Below are 21,471 nucleotides of genomic sequence, written 5' to 3'. Positions count from 1 at the left end.
GAACGAAGGGACTAAGGAACGGACGGATGAACGGACGAAGGAACAGACTAAGGGACAGACGAACGGACGAAGGAATGGTCGAAGGAACAGACGGATGAACGGACTAAGGAACGGACGAAGGAACAGACTAAGGGACGGACGAAGCAACGGACTAAGGGACGGATGAGCGGACTAAGGAACGGACCATCATCCATCATTTCCCAGCTTGTATGTATTGTTTTATTCATTTAATTTGGACTAAACCAAACAGAACTTAGCTTCATGTTTGGCTGGAAATCTTCCTTCAGTTAAATGACAATATATTTATGTCCCTGGTCGTGGCCTGGGGACCGACTGGGAGAGTATACGGTCACAGGTGCAGGTTTATACCATCTCCCCTTCGCTGCTTTCCCTGAAAACTGCACTGTGTTCTTGTCAAATGCCAAACCCTCCCTCCCTCCTTTCCTCCCTGCATGCATGCTAACGAGGCAGAGCTTAGCTGCAGTGTAGCGATGACGGGTCAGTTTGGGGCCAAACCCTGAAATGATCCTTTTATTCAGCCCCTCTCTAATCCATCCATCTTTACTCCCGTTCAATCCCAAACAGTCCTCTTTATTATTCTACCACTGTAAAGGAAATCAAACTCCAGCCCTAATCCTGGAACCGTTTGATGTGCAGCCTTTTTAAACACCTCCCTACATCATCTGACACTGTCCAAACAACCTTCGCCAAATGTCACTTTGTTCTTGTCTTGTACTGTGAAGCAAGCTCGTTTTTCTCTCTTTGTAGCGGTTACACCGGCTGCACACTCGCTCGTTCCTTCTTCTAATCCAACTCAAACATCCTGACGTTTACATTCTTTCTTCTTTAACCTCTTTACAGTTAGGATTTCTTGTAACATGGCATTTTACCTGTGTTGCATTAACAATGACTCACAGTTTGTCAACATAAAATGAACAAAGCCTCAATGAAACAATTGGATTGGAGGAAAATGAATCGTTTAGAGCAGGGGTGTCAAAGTGATCCAGTAAAGAGTCGCTGTGGCTGCAGGTTTTCATTCCAACCAAACAAGAACACACCTGACTCGACTTACTCAACCACCTGAACTGTCTTCACACAGTTGATTTGTTGGACCAGGTGTGTTTTTGCTTGGTTGGAATGAAAACCTGCAGCCACAGCGACCCTTTACTGGATCACTGTGACCCCCCTGGTTTAGATTCATCGATGGAACAGTAGTCGTTGGTGGCAGCACTAAAGAGAAAATATATCTTGGAGATTAAGGGCGCATTCACACTGTCCTTCCGCACCGGGCCAAAACAGGTTTTTCGGCTAAAGCCTAGTGCGTTTGACCAGTGTGAGTGCAACCGCTCCGCGCCTAGCTGCGGCCAGCTGACCGCCCACGGCCCGTTTGGGAGAGGTGGGCTTTTGTAAAGCACGTTTGCACATGTACGAGCACTGTTCGGTTCTGACGTCATTTATGTGCGCCTGTTCGGACATAGTAAATAGAAGGAGGGACCATGCACGGACATTTAACAACAACAACAATGGCGGTGAAAGGTTCACGTTGGTGTGATGCGGAGGTGGAGTGTTTACTGCAGATTTGGTTGATGAAAAGATTCAAAAACAGTCGACAAGACGCACAAAAACTCTGAGGTCTACGGAAAGATCTGGAAACAAAGCCACGCATCGCCATGACGTCATCAATGCGTGTGACGTGTTACGGCGTGATGACGTATAGGCAGCAAGAAGCATTCTCCGAGGCCCAGGTAGTGTGAGTACAAACGGGCCTGGAGGGGGGGACAAGGACCCTAAAGCACGGGGCACGGGACAAAGGCACAGTGGGAGGGCGCCCTAATAAAGGGATCTTTTTCTTCTCATAATTTGACTTCAATCTAATTTTTATATATATAAAAATAAAAGCAATCGTATCAAAACATCCCTACATCTCAGGGATCTCAAAGTATTTTCTTGCCTGATGTGTTATACACACGAAGTGCAACTATTTATATTTAAATGAATGAATCCGCTGCTCCTTTGCGTTGAAAGGAGCCAGTTGAGGTGGTTCAGGATCATCTGGTAAGGATGAACCCTGGGCGCCTCCCTAGGGAGGTGTTCCAGGCACGTCCAGCTGGGAGGAGGCCTCGGGGAAGACCCAGGACCAGGTGGAGAGATTAGATCTCCACACTGGCCTGGGAACGCCTCAGGATCCCCCAGTTAGAGCTGGTTAATGTGGCCCGGGAAAGGGAAGTTTGGGGTCCCCTGCTAAAGCTGCTGCCCCCGCGACCCGACCCCGGATAAGAGGTTGAAGATGAGATGACATGAATAAATCTATCTTTTCCTGTGCAAACCACTGGAGAGAGCGGCCGTAGTTCGTGAACCAGCGTCCTGCATCCTTAGAAAAGGAAAGGGGGATTTGTGAATAAAGTTCTCCTGGTGTGGAAGTGTCGTCCCACAAACATCAGGCATGAAAAACCAACCGGGGAACGTTTCATGGCCCGACATGAAGTCAGTGGAGCCAGGTGAAGACAGAAGCCGCCCCCCCTGATGCGTCTCCACCTCCTGCCGTTCACATCGCGTCTCCAATCGATTTCTGGAGCCACTGGCGTGAGCGGGGCTAAAGGAGACCTCTGAGTGAGGCATCGGCCCCGTTACGGGCTGACAGTCATGTGGCCCGGTAATCACCTCACCTCCACACACACACACAAGCACTCCATCAGCCCGTGACACCAGGAGTTAGTCATAGCCCTGCGATTGGCCGGCAGCCAGCTCTTCAACTTTCATCACCAGCCGTCCTTTAAACACAGGGTGACATTTAGGCGCTACCTCTCCGGCTTTAATTTTTCACGCATATGCAGAAATTTATTCTATATGGGACGCTTCCACACACTCAGGGAGACTTCTGATGAGATCCCTGCTGCCCCTGATGGGAATATCCAAGCAGGCCAGAGCAGAAGGACCTCCAGTGGTGTTCTTTCTGTTCCCAGGTCGCCGAGCGAGGACAGGGTGGCGGCACGGACGGGTCAGTGAACGGGCGAATCCAAAAACACACGTTTTACTGGGTCCATGCACCTTTTCCAAGTACTTCTCTAGTATTTCATGGTGCATTTTCAAGCTTGGGGCCAACATGTATGTGCTGGTTATGTTTATGTCATGTTTAGGGTTAGGGTTATGTCATGTTTAGGGTTAGGGTTATGTCATGTTTAGGGTTAGGGTTATGTCATGTTTAGGGTTAGGGTTATGTCATGTTTAGGGTTAGGGTTATGTCATGTGTGCATTATTTAAAATCCTGTTTCGTGACAGCGTTGTGAAGAAAGGATGACCAATGAAAGGAAAGCAGACTTGGCATCGTATATAACCTCAACGTTCCACTTTTAAACGTAATTAAAACCACCACATTAAAATCCAAGCGTGCACCTGTAAGAACCCTGGTTTTAGCAGATGGAGAAAACAAAGAGGTCGTTTGGCAGGAAAAGTAAAATCTTTCTGCTTCCTTAGTCGTTGGTGAAAAAAGTTTACAGCCAAACACGTTATAGCCGTTAATAATCTATATTTATGTTGATTTATCAGAGGGATGATCATGAAATGATGTGGTTTGATGAATGCAGTGCGGCAGTTTTCCTGTCTACATGGATAACATGCAGCGCTTCTGCACCAAAAACAGGCTGTGAATGGAGGTCGTGGTGTTTGGTCAAACAAAAGAGGGCAAATAAGCTGCTCGACCATTGTTTTGGTGTTTCACATGAAGACAAAAGTTACTATGAGAACACAGAGAAAACTAAACACAGCTCATTCTGCGCTCCTCACCCTTGTTTCACGCTGTCCACACACTCACATCAGAGTAGATTTGAGCGCTGCAGAGTCTGTGAAGTGTTTGATATTTAGTGCATCTTTGGCTCCCGGCCAATGTAATCTGTGGTTGCAGGGGAGAGCTCCCTCTGACCCCAACCCTTCTTAAACGAAGAGGTCAAACGGCCTGGCGTCAGACCAACCTTCAAGGACATATAGACACAGCGAGCTGCAAACAACCATTATTTTCATGATCCTTTAATCTGCCAATTACTTCCTCCATTAACTGATTGATTCTTCGGTCTATAGAAACGTCCACGTCACCATTTACACACCGCTGGCTGCTACTGGGACACATCCGGTCTGACGCCGTTTACGGTCTGTTCGCGGTGCTTTTACTGGACGATCGCCACAGAAGTGCAAGTACAATTCATTTACACACTTCTCCAGAACCTACGAGTGAATTTTCATATATTTCCACAGTCATTTTGACGTGGAATTTGACTTTGACGAGAGAAAGCATTAGGAACGTTTGGACAACGCCAATGGTCGTGGTATACGCTCAAAAGGTTATTTAAGGAGTTTTTAATTGCGTTGAAAGGAGCCAGTTGAGGTGGTTCAGGATCATCTGGTAAGGATGAACCCTGGGCGCCTCCCTAGGGAGGTGTTCCAGGCACGTCCAGCTGGGAGGAGGCCTCGGGGAAGACCTAGGACCAGGTGGAGAGATTAGATCTCCACACTGGCCTGGGAACGCCTCAGGATCCCCCAGTTAGAGCTGGTTAATGTGGCCCGGGAAAGGGAAGTTTGGGGTCCCCTGCTGGAGCTGCTGAAGATGCGATGAGATGTTTAAAAATCTCGCCACCTCTCTCCCCAAAACAACACTTTTCACACACGTCAGAGGCGTCACTGCAGCACATCTGTCTGTTCCCTTCGCTCTCACCGTCCTCTTTCTCCTTCAGACTCATCTTCTTCCCACATTCTGGTCCGTTAGAAGCTACCTGTCTGCCTGCTGTTGCACCGTGGAGAAAAAAGGTGCTTTTCTCCTCTCTGACACCAACACGTGCATAGGAACGAACAATGGATCGGATTTATGAAGCGCTTTACACAGACACACATGCTAACAGTAAACTAGGATAGTAGTCACAGCTGCAGACTGACGAAAGCGTGGCTGCTCATCAGCGCCTACGGCCCCTCAGACCACGTCCTCAAACATACAGCAGTCATACACGACGGCAATGTAGGGATCGAACTGCAGACACTCGCGACCTAATCTATCTACCAACTGAGCCACAGTCGCCCCAAAGAAAGAAAGGCTTTAATTAAGCTAAAGCACATTTTTTTGCAGCCAAGATTAAAATGCAGCAAAAGTGTGAGAAAGCAGAGCACGGCTGGTTGTGCTGGTGGGCTCCCGGTTTCATTTAAACGAGGGTTAATAACTAAATGATATTCAGAATCCCTCCAAATTGCAGAATCCAAAAGCATAACATTTCAAGGCCTATGCTGATTAGGAGCGGAGAGCTCATTTATCTTACTTAGGGCGCAGGAACTAACCCCTTATTCTTCAAAGAAATTGAAAGTCAATCAGATGGTAAAGAGGAGCCGAACACAGAGAACAAAGCCACGACAACTAAGCTTTTTCATAATGTGCTCATTTGTCACCGACTCTCGGCCGTATCCTGAGAAACAAGCTGGAAAAAAACACGTCTGCTGCCGTGGCGGATTCATCACACGCCGCACGTACAGCTGAGAATCTCAATGCTGCACAACGCGGATTAGACTGACCTAGGACACACCATCGCTACGCTGTAGAATAAAGATGGACGTCTTCAATGGTGAAGTGTCTTAAAACTGCATTCTCTCTAATGTCCAGCAGGAGGAGACTCCACTTAAAGCTGCATTCTCTCTAATGTCCAGCAGGGGGAGACTCCACTAAAAGCTGCATTCTCTCTAATGTCCAGCAGGAGGAGACTCCACTTAAAGCTGCATTCTCTCTAATGTCCAGCAGGAGGAGACTCCACTTAAAGCTGCATTCTCTCTAATGTCCAGCAGGAGGAGACTCCACTTAAAGCTGCATTCTCTCTAATGTCCAGCAGGAGGAGACTCCACTTAAAGCTGCATTCTCTCTAATGTCCAGCAGGGGGAGACTCCACTTAAAGCTGCATTCTCTCTAATGTCCAGCAGGAGGAGACTCCACTTAAAGCTGCATTCTCTCTAATGTCCAGCAGGAGGAGACTCCACTTAAAGCTGCATTCTCTCTAATGTCCAGCAGGAGGAGACTCCACTTAAAGCTGCATTCTCTCTAATGTCCAGCAGGAGGAGACTCCACTTAAAGCTGCATTCTCTCTAATGTCCAGCAGGAGGAGACTCCACTTAAAGCTGCATTCTCTCTAATGTCCAGCAGGAGGAGACTCCACTTAAAGCTGCATTTTCTCTAATGTCCAGCAGGAGGAGACTCCACTTAAAGCTGCATTCTCTCTAATGTCCAGCAGGAGGAGACTCCACTTAAAGCTGCATTCTCTCTAATGTCAAGCAGGGGGAGACTCCACTTAAAGCTGCATTCTCTCTAATGTCCAGCAGGAGGAGACTCCACCTAAAGCTGCATTCTCTCTAATGTCCAGCAGGAGGAGACTCCACTTAAAGCTGCATTCTCTCTAATGTCCAGCAGGAGGAGACTCCACTTAAAGCTGCATTCTCTCTAATGTCCAGCAGGAGGAGACTCCACTTAAAGCTGCATTCTCTCTAATGTCCAGCAGGAGGAGACTCCACTTAAAGCTGCGTTCTCTCTAATGTCCAGCAGGAGGAGACTCCACTTAAAGCTGCATTCTCTCTAATGTCCAGCAGGAGGAGACTCCACTTAAAGCTGCATTCTCTCTAATGTCCAGCAGGAGGAGACTCCACTTAAAGCTGCATTCTCTCTAATGTCCAGCAGGGGGAGACTCCACTTAAAGCTGCATTCTCTCTAATGTCCAGCAGGAGGAGACTCCACTTAAAGCTGCATTCTCTCTAATGTCCAGCAGGAGGAGACTCCACTTAAAGCTGCATTCTCTCTAACGTCCAGCAGGGGGAGACTCCACTTAAAGCTGCATTCTCTCTAATGTCCAGCAGGAGGAGACTCCACTTATAGCTGCATTCTCTCTAATGTCCAGCAGGGGGAGACTCCACTTAAAGCTGCATTCTCTCTAATGTCCAGCAGGGGGAGACTCCACTTAAAGCTGCATTCTCTCTAATGTCCAGCAGGAGGAGACTCCACTTAAAGCTGCCGCTCTTACATTATTCGCTGCCCCTTTTAAAAGATGTCACCGACTGCCTGATGGAGTCTCATCTCATGCGTCAGCCATCTTTCCAAAGACCCTCCGATGGGATGAGCCATTCACCTCTGCAGATACAATATCTGTCAGGGTATGGTGATTACACACCCTCTCAAACTGACACACTGGGCCAATACTCCCCAGTACACTCAACGCGCAACAACAGGAGCCGAGTAAATTGAGCAGGTGTCAAACAGCCACATATCACGTCCACCTAACTAGTGCACCGTCCATCTTGCAGCCCTGTGATTTATACTTCCTGGACGGGGATGGCAAATGACCTTGTGAGGGAACGCTTTTACTTAACAGCCCTCCAGAGGACGCTCTCGCAGATTTATTCTCGCTGGTGCAAACAAAGCTGTTGCTCTTAAGCCAAGGCTGGCAGACGATTTCAATGCTCGCAGGAGTCGTCGGCTGCGTACGAGGGAGAGGACTCTTCGGAGGCTATCTCAGAAGAAGAGATGGAATTCCTGGACTCGATTAATGAGGATAAAACGGTAGAAGGTGAGAGGTGATCAATCTGGTGTGCGACAGAGCAAAAGAGAATGCCGCAGACTGGGGGGTGAGGGTCTGGCCGCTCGGAGAGAAGGACTGAGACACTTAAACGTGAGCAATTCGTTGACGATAGTGAGAAGGTCAAGGACTTCTCCACTGTGCTCTGAGGCGGGGACAAATGCCCCATGCCGCCTGTGTCTCCGGACAAAAATCTGCACTTCTCACTCAAGTCTCCTAAGATGTCAGGTTGATACCATTCGTTGCACAGATTTGATGCTAAATTTAACCCTTATTTTACCGCTCCAGAATTGATAAAGCACTTAAAAAATCCCACATTAAGACACATTACGACATCGATACTTTGAGAAAAATCCGTGCTGTGATTTAGGACCGATGCACCGCCCTAAAGACACGCCGATCGACCAATCAGAGTGAACTACAGAGAGTGACGTGGATTTCTCATCCCCCCTCATGTTTGATTCAGAGTAGAGGAGTTACACCGTGTCCCAACAGGCGAGCGTCAGACCGTCTGTCCACACACAAACTGTAAAATATGCCCCTGAAAAACTGTTAAACGTGCCTCTGCTCAAACCTGACACAGCAACAAGCTGGAGTGAGAGTCACTTCCTCTGAGCTTCTTCTGAATGGACCTTATCCGCCCTGTTTAGCTTAAACAACATTTATTTAGGTTTTGTTTAGATAATAAAGAAAACTTCACGATCAGCTGTTCTCTGTCCATTGCAACACTTTCAATACGCACGACTGGAACGAAACAGAAACCAGGTATCGTGCTGCGAGTGAACCAACGAGGAGTGCAGCCACACCAGAGCAGCAGGAACAGGAGGATTTAGGCAGCGTTTTGTGAAACGTCCACTGAATTTGGCACAAGTTGGAAAAATTGCCCAAACTGATTCAAATCTGTTCAGAAACGTTCTTTGGCCTAAATGCTCTGTTGTATATTTCCTCTTTTAGGGCGACACGGTGGTGTGTTGGTTAGCACTGTCGCCTCACAGCAAGAAGGTTCCAGGTTCGCGTCCCGGCTGGGGCCCTTCTGTGTGGAGTTTGCATGTTCTCCCCGTGTCTGCGTGGGTTTTCTCCGGGTTCTCCGGTTTCCTCCCACAGTCCAAAGACGTGCAGGTGTTGGGTTCATTGATGACTCTAAATCACCCGTAGGTGTGAATGGTTGTCTGTCTCTGTTCGTCTCTATGTGTCCTGTGATAGACTGGCGTCCTGTCCAGGGTGGACCCCGCCTCACGCCCGATGTCAGCTGGGATCGGCTCCAGCCCCCCGCGACCCAGACAGGGACAAGAGGATGAAGATGAATGAATGAATGAAATTCAAAATCAATATAAAAAAACCTGATAAAATCATGATATATTTTTGCCATGTCGCCCATCCCTAGTCTCTAGTTTGTGGTTGTAAAGTTTCATGAGGCTGTGATCATCTTTGAGGCTCATCTTAGACAATGAAATGTCGACTGGTGCCGCCCGAACGCTAAGGAGTTAAATAACAGGTAACAAGAACGAACAAATGTCTTATTTATAAAGAAAGTGCAGCTTTAATTTCCCCCTTCAAACCACTGAAGGCACTGAGGTCACGGACCATAATTAAAAACATGGGCACCGGGTATAGATCCCATTGATCCTGTTCTCCAACTAAAGCAGACCCCACCCAAACACTCCCCCTAATCACCCCGGACCTCATCTCAGCAGGAAGTCAAACTTTCTCATTACGCACAGAAACATCAATACAGAGCAGGGGAAGGAGGACGGGGCCACGCTGCTGCTTAGTTACACTCAGAAGGATGCTTTAGACAACAGGAGCGTCACAGAATCAAACTGGTCCGAGGGGTTTTCCCTGTTAAATGTAATTTTTCTGGACCTCTGAACTGTGCTCCCGCTGTACGCTTCATTAAGAGCAGCTCGTCTTTCGGCGTCCCCGCTGTGAGCCGCACGCTCCGGACAAACTGAACTTTCCACTCAACCGGCCCCACGAGTCCCCCTGACCTTCAGAAACAATATCCGCCTCCCTTACCCGTTTAAAAACAACGGCACTGGGCAGCTGCGAATATCCCTGCGGGCGGTTCCCTCGCTCCTGCTGTAGTAAACTAAGAGCAGCAGAGATGGATGGTGAGTGCCACGGATCACTGAAGCGAGGACTCTTTTACTTACAGGTATTGTTTTTCTTGGTGCAGAAGAGGATAATGGCACCACGCTATACTTCGCATAAATATCGAGTGTTCTCTGATATGATCTTTAAGCGTCAACGTGGGATACAGATACAGATACAAATCTATTGTTTCCTCTTTGACAGCTGCTCATGGGAAGCTCACGTTTATATGTCACTGCCTCAACAGTTAATATAGGCCGCAACGCCTGTGAGGCTCCAAACAAGCTCTGCGTGCATCCAAGGAGAGACGGACGGAAGTGATTAATACTCGTTTACTGAGTGAGGACGGCTGTTAACGTATTCCCTTCCTCTCATACCACTCAATATCAATTAGAGGAGGTCCCTGCTCCTGTCAGTGTAGGAGGGGGTCCTCTAGAGAGCTGGTTACATATATATACAATCCCTCCTGCTTTCAGTGGACAGGACGCAGGACGTGACGAGGCCACAACAGAATTTAACTTCCCGTACAAGCGGCCCAAATGGGTTTTTTCTCAGGAGGGGGGCTGGAGTCTCCCTTAGAGAGAGGGGGAGAAGTTCAGCCATCAGCCAGGGGGCGGTGCTGCAGTCGCTCTACCGCACCGTTGTGACGAAAAGAGAGCTGAGGAAGACAAAGCTCTCGATCTACCGGTCAATCTTGGTTCCTACCCTCACCTGTGGTCATGAAAGCTGGGTCAGGACCCAAAGAACCAGGTCCAGGTCCAAGCGTGTGAAATGTGTTTCCTCAGGAGGGGGGCTGGAGTCTCCCTTAGAGAGAGGGGGAGAAGTTCAGCATCCATGAGGAACTCGGAGTAGAGCCGCTGCTCCTTTGCGTTGAAAGGAGCCAGTTGAGGTGGTTCAGGATCATCTGGTAAGGATGAACCCTGGGCGCCTCCCTAGGGAGGTGTTCCAGGCACGTCCAGCTGGGAGGAGGCCTCGGGGAAGACCCAGGACCAGGTGGAGAGATTAGATCTCCACACTGGCCTGGGAACGCCTCAGGATCCCCCAGTTAGAGCTGGTTAATGTGGCCCGGTAAAGGGAAGTTTGGGGTCCCCTGCTAAAGCTGCTGCCCGGATAAGCGGTTGAAGATGAGAGAGAAAGACATTTACCGTCGTGATGTGCAAGTTAATTGTGCGTTACTTGTGTTTATTTTGGTGTCATGTTATTTTTCCGTGCACAGAAGGTTTGTGACTTGTGACAGGTGTGTAATGGGATTTGAAAGATACTGTAAAAGGCCAATAAAGTGCTCACAGCACTGCCAGCTGTGAAATGTAAGGAGTGCATTAACATCATTAACAGAGCTTAATGTCAAAGAGCACATGGTTTGGTTTAAATTCACAAATGTCACCGGGAAACGACGCCGAATCAAAAAAGGTTAACGTGCTGCAGTGAGTAATGATGGCCGTTCCATGGCGCTCCGTTGATCGATTATTACGCAGCGCTGAGAAGACAGACGTAAAGGTTAACGAGCTCTTGCAATGTATGAATGTTTGAGTCTTTTCAGTGTAAACGAGGGCTTGTTCAAGGTAAACGGGCATGTTCACTTTCTCTTTATTCATGTATTTACTTGTTTTCAAACATTTTTCATGTAACAGACAGAAAATAATTGCGTAGAGATTAAAAAAAAAGTGAATTATAACATTATGAGTGACTTAAACGGGACCTACACTCTTTTCCAGGTCTATGCATGTATTTGGTGTTATTGTTTAGACGCTTTAATGTTCAAAAAATACTTTTCCCACGCTGCTGCACTTCTTTTCACCTTCTGTTGCAGCGCCTCTCATCTCATCTTCAGCCTCTTATCCGGGGTCGGGTCTCAGGGGCAGCAGCTCCAGCAGGGACCCCAAACTTCCCTTTCCCGGGCCACATTAACCAGCTCTAACTGGGGGATCCTGAGGCGTTCCCAGGCCAGTGTGGAGATCTAATCTCTCCACCTGGTCCTGGGTCTTCCCCGAGGCCTCCTCCCAGCTGGACGTGCCTGGAACACCTCCCTAGGGAGGCGCCCAGGGTTCATCCTTACCAGATGATCCTGAACCACCTCAACTGGCTCCTTTCAACGCAAAGGAGCAGCGGCTCTACTCCGAGTTCCTCACGGATGCTGAACTTCTCCCCCTCTCTCTAAGGGAGACTCCAGACCCCCTCCTGAGGAAACACATTTCACACGCTTGGACCTGGACCTGGTTCTTTGGGTCCTGACCTGGACCTGGTTCTTTGGGTCCTGACCCAGCTTTCATGACCACAGGTGAGGGTAGGAACCAGGACTGAGCGGTAGATCCAGAGCTTTGTCTTCCTCAGCTCTCTTTTGGTCACAACGGTGCGGTAGAGCGACTGCAGCTCCGCCCCCGCTGCTCCGATTCTCCGGCCAAACTCACGCTCCATCGTCCCCTCACTCGTGAACAAGATCCCGAGGGACTTGAACTCCTTCACTTGGGGTCAGGACTCATTCCCTACCTGCCTCTTTAAAAATATACATATATGTAACACAGTTTAAAAAAAAAGGTTCATGGTAAATAAATCCCACTAAATGGGACAACACTGCCATCTACAGTTCTAAAACCTGCTGTAGTAGCAAAGGATTATGGGTAATCCTCAAAGCAACGGAGGAATACATTGAGGTAACGTGTCTGAGAACGTCTGTGGACAAAAACAATGTTAACTTATTTCTTAAGTAAGGATAAAAGTTATTTTGCATTAAGTTTGTCGCGTTTTTATGAAGTCAACTGGTCCTTTTCTGTGTTTTGTTGTTAGTGATTTCCCTCCGGTGTCGCTAGCTAAAAATAACATGCACCGTCTTTCCAAACAGAGCGTGCGCTGTTTGTCCGCGACAGATGATCGAACGCCACCGTTATCTTTTGTTATATACGCAGAACAAATGAACGGCTGTTACCCAAACCTGATCAGCTCTGAGAGCCTACTCACACTGTCCTTTTGGCCGCGGCCAAAACCGGTTTTTCAGCTAAAGCCTAGTACCTTTAAGCAGTGTGAGTGCACCCGCTCCGCACACAACCGTCCACGGCCCGCTTGAAAGAGGTGGGCTTTAGCGGAGCCGTTTGCACATGTACGAGCACGAGCGTGCGCACGTGTACGAGCACGAGCCCTACGGCAGTATCGTTATGTCCGCCTGTTCGGACATGTAAATAGAAGGACGGACCATGCGCGGACATTTACCAACAACAACAATGGCGGTGAAAGGTTCACGTTGGTGTGATGCGGAGGTGGAGTGTTTACTGCAGATTTGGTCGGATGAAAAGATTCAAAAACAGTCGACAAGACGCACAAAAACTCCGAGGTCTGTGGAAAGATTTGTAAACAAAGCCACACACACGCGATCAATGCGTGTGACGTGTTACGGCGTGATGACGTATGGACAGCAAGAAGAATGGGCCGGCCCTGGTAGTGTGAGTACAAACGGGGCTGGGGCGCGGGGGGAGAGGGAGGGGGGACAAGTACCCTAAAGTCCGGGTCGCGGTCCGGGAGGACAGTGTGAGTACGCTCTGAGATTCATTCGGCCAGAAGACGCCCAACAGAGAGGTCACATATATATATATATATATATATATATATATATAAATTAGAGGTGGGTGGATTTAAGTGATAAGTAAATAGGAGAGGCATATATAAGCTCCGGCTTCACCCTAAGCCGTTTCAGTCCCCATTTACTGTTTGAGTTTAAACTGTGATATGTTTAAAATGATTATTTTTATGCACTTTGGACCACTTTACCAATTGTTGGGTCTGTGTAAATCATAAATAAGTCAGAGTGTGGTCTATACCTACTCTGTAAAGTGTCCTGAGATAACCTTTGTTAATTTAATTTAATTTAATTGAACAGAAAATCCACGCCATCACTCATGTTGGGTGTAAAACAAACAGCTCACTGGGTAAGAAGGCGCCTACGGTTGAGTGGCAACTCATCGTGACAGGGGCCAGAGCCGGGGGCAGGAGGCACGGCCCCGACGCGCCACGCCAGCTGCTGACCCCGACACCCAAACACGCCACGTCGCCTCACGGGGCAGCGCTGTGACGCCGGTGCACCCAGGAAGTGATAAGTAACGCGCTGAACCCCAAACGTCCACACTTAAGTGACGAGTTCACTGTTCGTCACATGACGTCTGTGAGGGCGAGAGACTGCAAAGCCTCTGACCGACTGGCCTCATGTCTGTTTCACTCGTCGCCGTGGAAACGTTTGACGGAGGATCATGTGGTCGATGCAGAGCTCGCCTGCTGTGTTTCAAACATTTTAGAGATTATGCTGCATAAATAATGCATTTTAATTACTTCTATAACCTTTTCTGCCACACATTTCTTTCACGATGTGGTTGAATATTATTTGTGTCCGACATGATTCAAGTAGGCTGACATTTTAATACAGCGGGTTTAATTGTTTTACCCATAAATAACCACGTTACATCATTTTCCAGGACCTTTCCAAGACATTTCCAGGAGTTTTTCTTGGAAATAAAAGAAGGTTTTGACACATTTAACCGGCTTTAACGCTGGAAAACTCGCTGCATGTCCGTTCCACTCCGCAGATTGACTGACGGGAGCTCAAAATAAAAAGGTAGCCTTCCTCTTTTCCTCTGGTAAACCTGCTTTGAATGACCTGCTGTCACACCGTGCAGCTTATCCTCCCAACAAGTTGAGTGTCAAACAAAACGCGCACCTACGTTTATACAAACAATCTGAGTTAAAGGCTAAAAAACAAATAAAATGTTCCAGGATTTATGGTCAAACTAGAGTCTTCATTTCCAGGTTTCCCCACACGCTACGAACCCTGAAAGAAGAGTGAAGGTGCGGCTAAATGATACCTGTGTTACTCCGCGGACAGCATGTGGATGCTGTTGTGTTTGTGTGTGTTTATGCGAGCTAGAACGCGGCAGTGCGGGGGGAGCGGTGGCACCATGATTCAGTGGCGTTGTGATTTTAAGAGCGGGCCCAGGAGCGGGCAGCGGTTTATTTTCGCCCGTCGCCCCGTGAGTGACGGTCCAATCAAGCTTGGGACGGGCTGTCAGGCCTGTCAGTGCTGAGGAATGAGAAGAGATGGGGATCAAAGACACAGGAGCAGGACCCGGCCATGATGGACAGACCGGAGAGCGCCGCAGCCACACCGGCGACAGCAGCGAGGGAGGGAGGGATGAAAGAAACGGGGGGGAGAGGAAATGGAAATGTGTGCTGGTAGAGAAAGAGGAGGCAGAAAGAAATGAGAAAACAGAGTGAAAGGCAAAAGAAATCATCTTTTAAACCTATTAAACTCTGTTTCCTCCTCTAAACGTCTCTTCTCTAATTCACTACAGGGAGAAGGGAGAAGGGAATTGATACGATTTTATTGATACAAGAGCCGGTTTTCAGCGTCAACGCAACACTTTTAGTATCAGAGTCTGATCACAGCGTAGATGAAGAAAGAATAGTTCTGCAGCTTTCTTTTTTTGGGATTTCAAAGAACAGAAAAAACCTCCGCATTGACTCCCTTCTTGGTGTTGTTGGACGTCATTGTTTTTCAACGAACCACCAGGAAAACATCGATAAAGGGAAACTGTAAAGGCCAACATACTGGTTTTGTTGTGGTTTTAAAGGGAAACATTGCTGATTTGCTACCAGCTCAGTGTCACGGCAGTGTGTGCGGATGAAAGAGGTTGAGGTGGTTCGGGCATCTACTAAGGATGAACCCTGGGCGCCTCCCTAGGGAGGTGTTCCAGGCACGGCCAGCTGGGAGGAGGCCTCGGGGAAGACCCAGGACCAGGTGAAGAGATTAGATCTCCACACTGGCCTGGGAACGCCTCGGGATCCCCCAGTTAGAGCTGGTTAATGTGGCCCGGGAAAGGGAAGTTTGGGGTCTCCTGCTAAAGCTGCTGCCCCCGCGACCCAACCCCGGATAAGAGGCTGAAGATGAGATGAGATGAATATATTTTGTAACCCTAAATAAAAGGATCTTTTTCATCGTGAACGCTGGAGCTGTGACTGCTGCTGTTATTTGTCCTGAGTGCTACATTTAACATCTCGCATTAAAGACTAAAGCCACATGTTAGTCGGCGTCTGTGTCTTAAATAATCAGTAGGAGGAGTTTATTCTTACCAATCCAGCGCATGAGTGAGGTGAGAATCTGCAGATATTTGGTCTTCTGGGCGTTGAAGAAGGTGAAAGGACCCAACATAAGAGTGAAGACGCTCTGCAGGAAAGAACAGAGAGTTGATTACTATCACTGTTGCATACAAACAAACAAACAAACAAACAAACAGCTGTTTATCACAAAAAGAGAGGACGACGGGAAGCAAAACCATTGTCATGTAAGAAAGCAGGAGGACCTTCCTTCACTCTCCAGTCGTAAAGGCGGTAACACGGAGCAACCGAGGCAATGACAGTAAAATGTCACCGCTGCAGTAAATGTCAGAGCTCGTCACTGTGATTTACAGGGGGTGGATATCATAAACATCTGTACAATGCTGCTTTTGCTACTACGTTTTAACCAAACGTCTCTGAGGCTTCTGGGAGCTATGGCGGTTCGTCCGGCTGCTGTTTCGCTGTGTTGCGTGACTTTAATTAGTGCGTAAAACACCTGATTAATCAGAATGTGTCAAGCCTCTCTGATGGCTTCATAAATTCTTTTTAGCTTCATAAATGAGAGAATTAGCTGATTTTCTCAGCAGCAAACTTTATATTCTGAAGGTTTTTACAAAGGGTATATAAAGTGTGGTCCACACCTGCTCTGTATGTAAAGTGTCTTTAAATAACGTTTGATTTAATTTTTCCAACATTTGATCAATAAAAACATGGAGAAAATGCATTTTTTTAATGTCTGTTTCCAGTATTTTCTGAGATATCTGTAACAATCTTTGACTAAGGGCGCACTCACACTGTCCTTCCGCACAGGGCCAAAACAGGTTTTTCAGGTAGAGCCTAGTGCGTTTGACCAGTGTGAGTGCAACTGTACCACACCTAGCCGCGGCCAGCTTGCCGTCCGCGGCCAGCTTGCCGTCCACGGCCCGTTTGCCGTCCACGGCCCGTTTGGGAGAAGTGGGCTTTTGTAGAGCGCGTTTGCACATGTACAAGCACAAGCACGATGCCTACGGTGGTTCTCACGTTATTTTATGTGCACCAGTTTGGACATAGAAGAAAAAAAAAGACGGACCATGCGCGGACATTTAACAACAACAACTGCGGCGAAAGGTTCACGTTGGTGTGATGCGGAGGTGGAGTGTTTACTGCAGATTTGGTCGATGAAAAGATTCAAAAACAGTCGACAAGACGCACAAAAACTCTGAGGTCTACGGAAAGATCTGGAAACAAAGCCACGCATCGCCATGACGTCATCAATGCGTGTGACGTGTTACGGCGTGATGACGTATAGGCAGCAAGAAGCATTCTCCGAGGCCCAGGTAGTGTGAGTACAAACGGGCCTGGAGGGGGGGGACAAGGACCCTAAAGCACGGGGCGCGGTGCGGAAGGACAGTGTGAGCGCGTCCTCAGAATGAAGAACTTTATTTAAGTTTTAATTTATTCAAAGCAGGGACGGTGCTTATCTTAAAGTTGTAATCTGTAAGAATTGTGATGCGTTGTTTCTAGCGGCCTCTTTGGTGGCAAGACGTAACTGCAGGCGAGCGTCTGGGACTTCATCTCCCAGAGTTCCTTTGGAAATCGAACAGCGTGTCGACTGTGTGTCGACAGTAGATCAGCAGCTCTCAGCTTCGCATGCTCCACGCTGACAGGAGGTCCGAAGAGAGAGCGATGTGAGAAGGGTCACTAACTGTGGTGGCCATTTTGATTTTAGCGCAGGCACTCAGATCGTATTTCTCGGCTAAGCGGCAAAAACGAGTGCTTCCATTAGCGGGTCATATGATCAGTCACCAGAAGAGTGACAGTTAACTCGATGGAAATCTTACGGATTAAAACTTTAACGTAAATAATCAAGTGGGGAAGTTTCACAGTGATTTCTGTAAGTTTAACATTTGAGCGTCTCCTTAAAGGCTAAAAAAATCATCTGTAAATTGTAAAGACTTCCCTCGTGTTTGACCTGTGTTCAGTTAAGCTTCCAGCTCTGTTTCGACTTCCCTGACATGTCATTTTTAAACGCCAGTGGAGCCGCATGTGCTGTCAAAATCCCATCAGCCCTCTCGATGATTGGGGAAAAGAAAAAAACCAAACAGGTGGACCGATCCAAAGTCCAAATCCTCTCAGAGGCCACGGCTCTGATTGCCTCTCAGATACTTTCTCCATCAACAGCTGCAATCAGAGGCAGCGGCTCAGCTACTGTAGCACCGATTCCATCAGTTCCCCTCACTCCCCCTCCTCGCCACCGCCCCACACGCTCAGGTCAGACTGCACACTTTGAGTGGCATGTGATCTCAAGGGCAGTCACTTGTGTGCCATTTCATCTGAAGAGCAGCCTGCAGGGTTTCTCTCTCACACACACACACACACACACACACACACACACCGAACACACACCTCTGTGAGGACAGAAGGCTGCAGAATAATAATCTGCACCTATTTTGATAAGAATTTAAAAGTAATTTTTCATGCAAACACGGCAGAAAATGGAGATTTCCCCTTTGACGATTAACCGAGAAAGGGGGAGAAGTTCAGCATCCGTGAGGAACTCGGAGTAGAGCCGCTGCTCCTTTGCGTTGAAAGGAGCCAGTTGAGGTGGTTCAGGATCATCTGGTCTGGATGAAGCCTGGGCGCCTCCCTAGGGAGGTGTTCCAGGCACGTCCAGCTGGGAGGAGGCCTCGGGGAAGACCCAGGACCAGGTGGAGAGATTAGATCTCCACACTGGCCTGGGAACGCCTCAGGATCCCCCAGTTAGAGCTGGTTAATGTGGCCCGGGAAAGGGAAGTTTGGGGTCCCCTGCTAAAGCTGCTGCCCCCGAGACCCGACCCCGGATAAGAGGTTGAAGATGAGATGAGATGAATCGAACGGATACCAGCGTCTGGCAATTGCGTATCGTGCTACTAACGAATCAGGCCCTACTTACATCCAGGACTCGATAAAACTCAACACCCCAGCCCGTCCACTCTGCTATGAATCGGCCGATCGGCTCGCTGCTCCCTGACTGAGAGGAACACCTAGTCACTCGACTAAGTCACGACTGTTTGCTGTCCTGGCTCCCAAACCTTGGAACGAGCTCTCCATCGACATCCGGACACCAAAAGGTCTACACAGCTTCCACCACAGGTTAAAAAAAACACTTCTTTAGACTCCACCTTGGCTAATAAGAGAGTGTTCATATATTTAAAAGAGAACTCAAGATTCGCCATTTGCTGGAAATGATTAAGTAGAGTTGGTGCAAAATGATGATTTCAAAGTATCTGAAGGTGTTCTTCCACACGAGGACTTCCCATCACCATTGACAACTCTGTTGGAGCCCCAACCCAGACTGCACCTGGGTGTGACACTTCACAACCAACTCTCCCTCAACGGCACCATTGCTGCAACAACAGATACAGATACATGCTGCACAGTATCAGGAGGACTATGGCCTCATCTGACCCAGAAGGCGGCACAGGTCCTGCTCCAGGCTTTTGTCATCTCACGCCTCGACTACTGTGACTCTCTCCTGGCTGGTAAAAAAGCACTTCTTAAACTCCACCTTGGCTAAGGGCGCACTCACACTGTGCGTTTGAGCAGTGTGAGGGCAACCGCTCCGCGCATAACTGCGGACTGCCTGAGAGAGGTGGGCTTTTGTAGAGCACGTTTGCACATGTACGAGCGCGTGTACGAGCACGAGCATGAGGCGGTTCTGAGGTCATTTCCTGTGCGCCTGTTGGGACATAGAAAAAAGAAGGAGGGACCATGCGCGGACATTCAAAACAATGGCGGTGAAAGGTTCACGTTGGTGTGATGCGGAGGTGGAGTGTTTACTGCAGATTTGGTCGATGAAAAGATTCAAAAACAGTCGACAAGACGCACAAAAACTCCGAGGTCTACGGAAAGATCTGGAAACAAAGCCACGCATCGCCATGACGTCATCAATGCGTGTGACGTGTTACGGCGTGATGACGTATAGGCAGCAAGAAGCATTTGCGCAAGGCCCAGGTAGTGTGAGTACTAATGGGCCTGGGGCGCGGGGGGAGAGGGAGGGGGGACAAGTACCCTAAAGCCCTGGGCGCGGTGCGGAAGGACAGTGTGAGTGCACCCTTAGACTCCACCTTGGCTAAGAAGATGATTTATTTGGACAAAAAAAAGAAAAAGAAATGTGCACTTATACGTAGCACTGTATAGTTTGGCTTATTTGAAGCTAGTGCACTTAATACTAGCTCTTCTAGTCTGTACCCTGATTGTCGAATACACTCATTGGAAGTCGCTTCGGACAAAAGCATCAGATAAATGATTTGTAATGCGTTTGCTGCGTTTGACCCAATGAACAAGGGAGCGTTTTCAGACACAGCTGGACTCCACATGCACAGCTGGAGCATCTGTGGGTGTGAGCCTCTGATTCTGCTGAATAATGATGATGCCCGCTTGTCTATATATTAAAGTATTACCAGCTGTCTTCTTGGCAAAGTGCAGCCTAAGCTCAGGTTGAGCCAATAAGCATAAATCTGCAGCACCTATTGGAGGTAATGAATGGACCATTATGAGGACAGATGCGTCTGAAGAGGGAAAGTGAAAGTATCGGCAGCCAGATGACAGACTTCAGCATTTTAACACGGTCGCTTCTTCAGCAGCAGCTTTGTAACGTAAACTACAGCAAATCAACCCGGGGATAAATTAAGATGAATTGAAACATACTTTCCATGCTTTATAAAACGACTGATTTAGTGCCTAATGTAACGGCTCGTACATCCAATGATGACATTTAGCAGTCGTACATGAACACTAAACTCCAACATTATCTATTCTATGGGACATTTACAGCACTGTAAAGTTTCATTTATCTGTTTCATTGAAGCAAACTGAAAAAGGTCAGTTTCTTTACCTGTTGAATTTTTATATATGACACAAAAAAAACCATTTTCAGGACAATTAACATGTTTATTTTTGCACGTTACCATTTTAATTTAATGATCTGAGCTTAACGTCATCAGTGATTACGTCTTGCACGTCCTACTTTATATTTACCCTTAAAGCTATTTCAGTCAAAAGCAGCTGGACTTGCTTATTTGTCTAGGAAGACGTTTCACCTCTCATCCAAGAGGCTTCATCAGTTCATGTACGCATCTGACCAGGCTGGGACTGGACCAGGACCAGGCTGGGACTGGACCAGGACCAGGACCAGGCTGGGACTAACCCAAATAGAATACCGTATTTTCCGCACTATAAGGCGCACTGCATTATAAGGAGCATAGAACAGACGCTACAGTGGAGGCTGGGGTTACGTTCTGCATCCATTAGATGGAGCTGCGCTAAAGGGAACGTCAACACAACAGTCAGGGGAGGTCGTCTTGTTGCTTCCTCCACTTCCGCACCATTGATTGGTTCATGTTAAACTCTCTGGCTGCTGCTCTATTCCCGTGTTCTGCTGCGTGACTAATGGCCTTGAGTTGAAACTCTGCGTCGTAAGCGTGTCTCTTAACAGGAGCCATTTTGGGCTCTTTACACAAACACACACATGGAAATGAAACGGCACGCTTCACGCAGTCGTATATCTCAACATGCACCGCGCGTTACTTCTTCTACGGGGGAAAATAGAGCCGGCGGCTGCTCACCGTAGTTGCGAGACCGGTTGTGGCTCAATATTGGTCCATATATAAGGAGCACCGGATTATAAGGAGCACTGTCGGCTTTCAAGACATTTTAAGGTTTTTAGGTGCACTTATAGTGC

The 21,471-nt window shown here is 48.0% G+C and overlaps 1 protein-coding gene across 1 annotated transcript in view; it reads right to left on the bottom strand.

The window, feature by feature from the left end:
• Nucleotides 1–21,471, bottom strand: part of tmem104 (transmembrane protein 104) — a 64,484-nt gene that overhangs the window by 5,326 nt on the left and 37,687 nt on the right. The window contains exon 9 of the mRNA XM_083930662.1: nt 15,786–15,879. Coding sequence (XP_083786788.1) covers nt 15,786–15,879 — 94 coding nt within the window. The remainder of the gene's footprint in view (nt 1–15,785; nt 15,880–21,471) is intronic.

This window comes from Echiichthys vipera (assembly GCF_963691815.1).
Source record: "Echiichthys vipera genome assembly, chromosome: 17".
Lineage (NCBI taxonomy): Eukaryota > Metazoa > Chordata > Actinopteri > Perciformes > Trachinidae > Echiichthys > Echiichthys vipera.
This window is presented reverse-complemented; position numbering and strand designations above follow the sequence as displayed.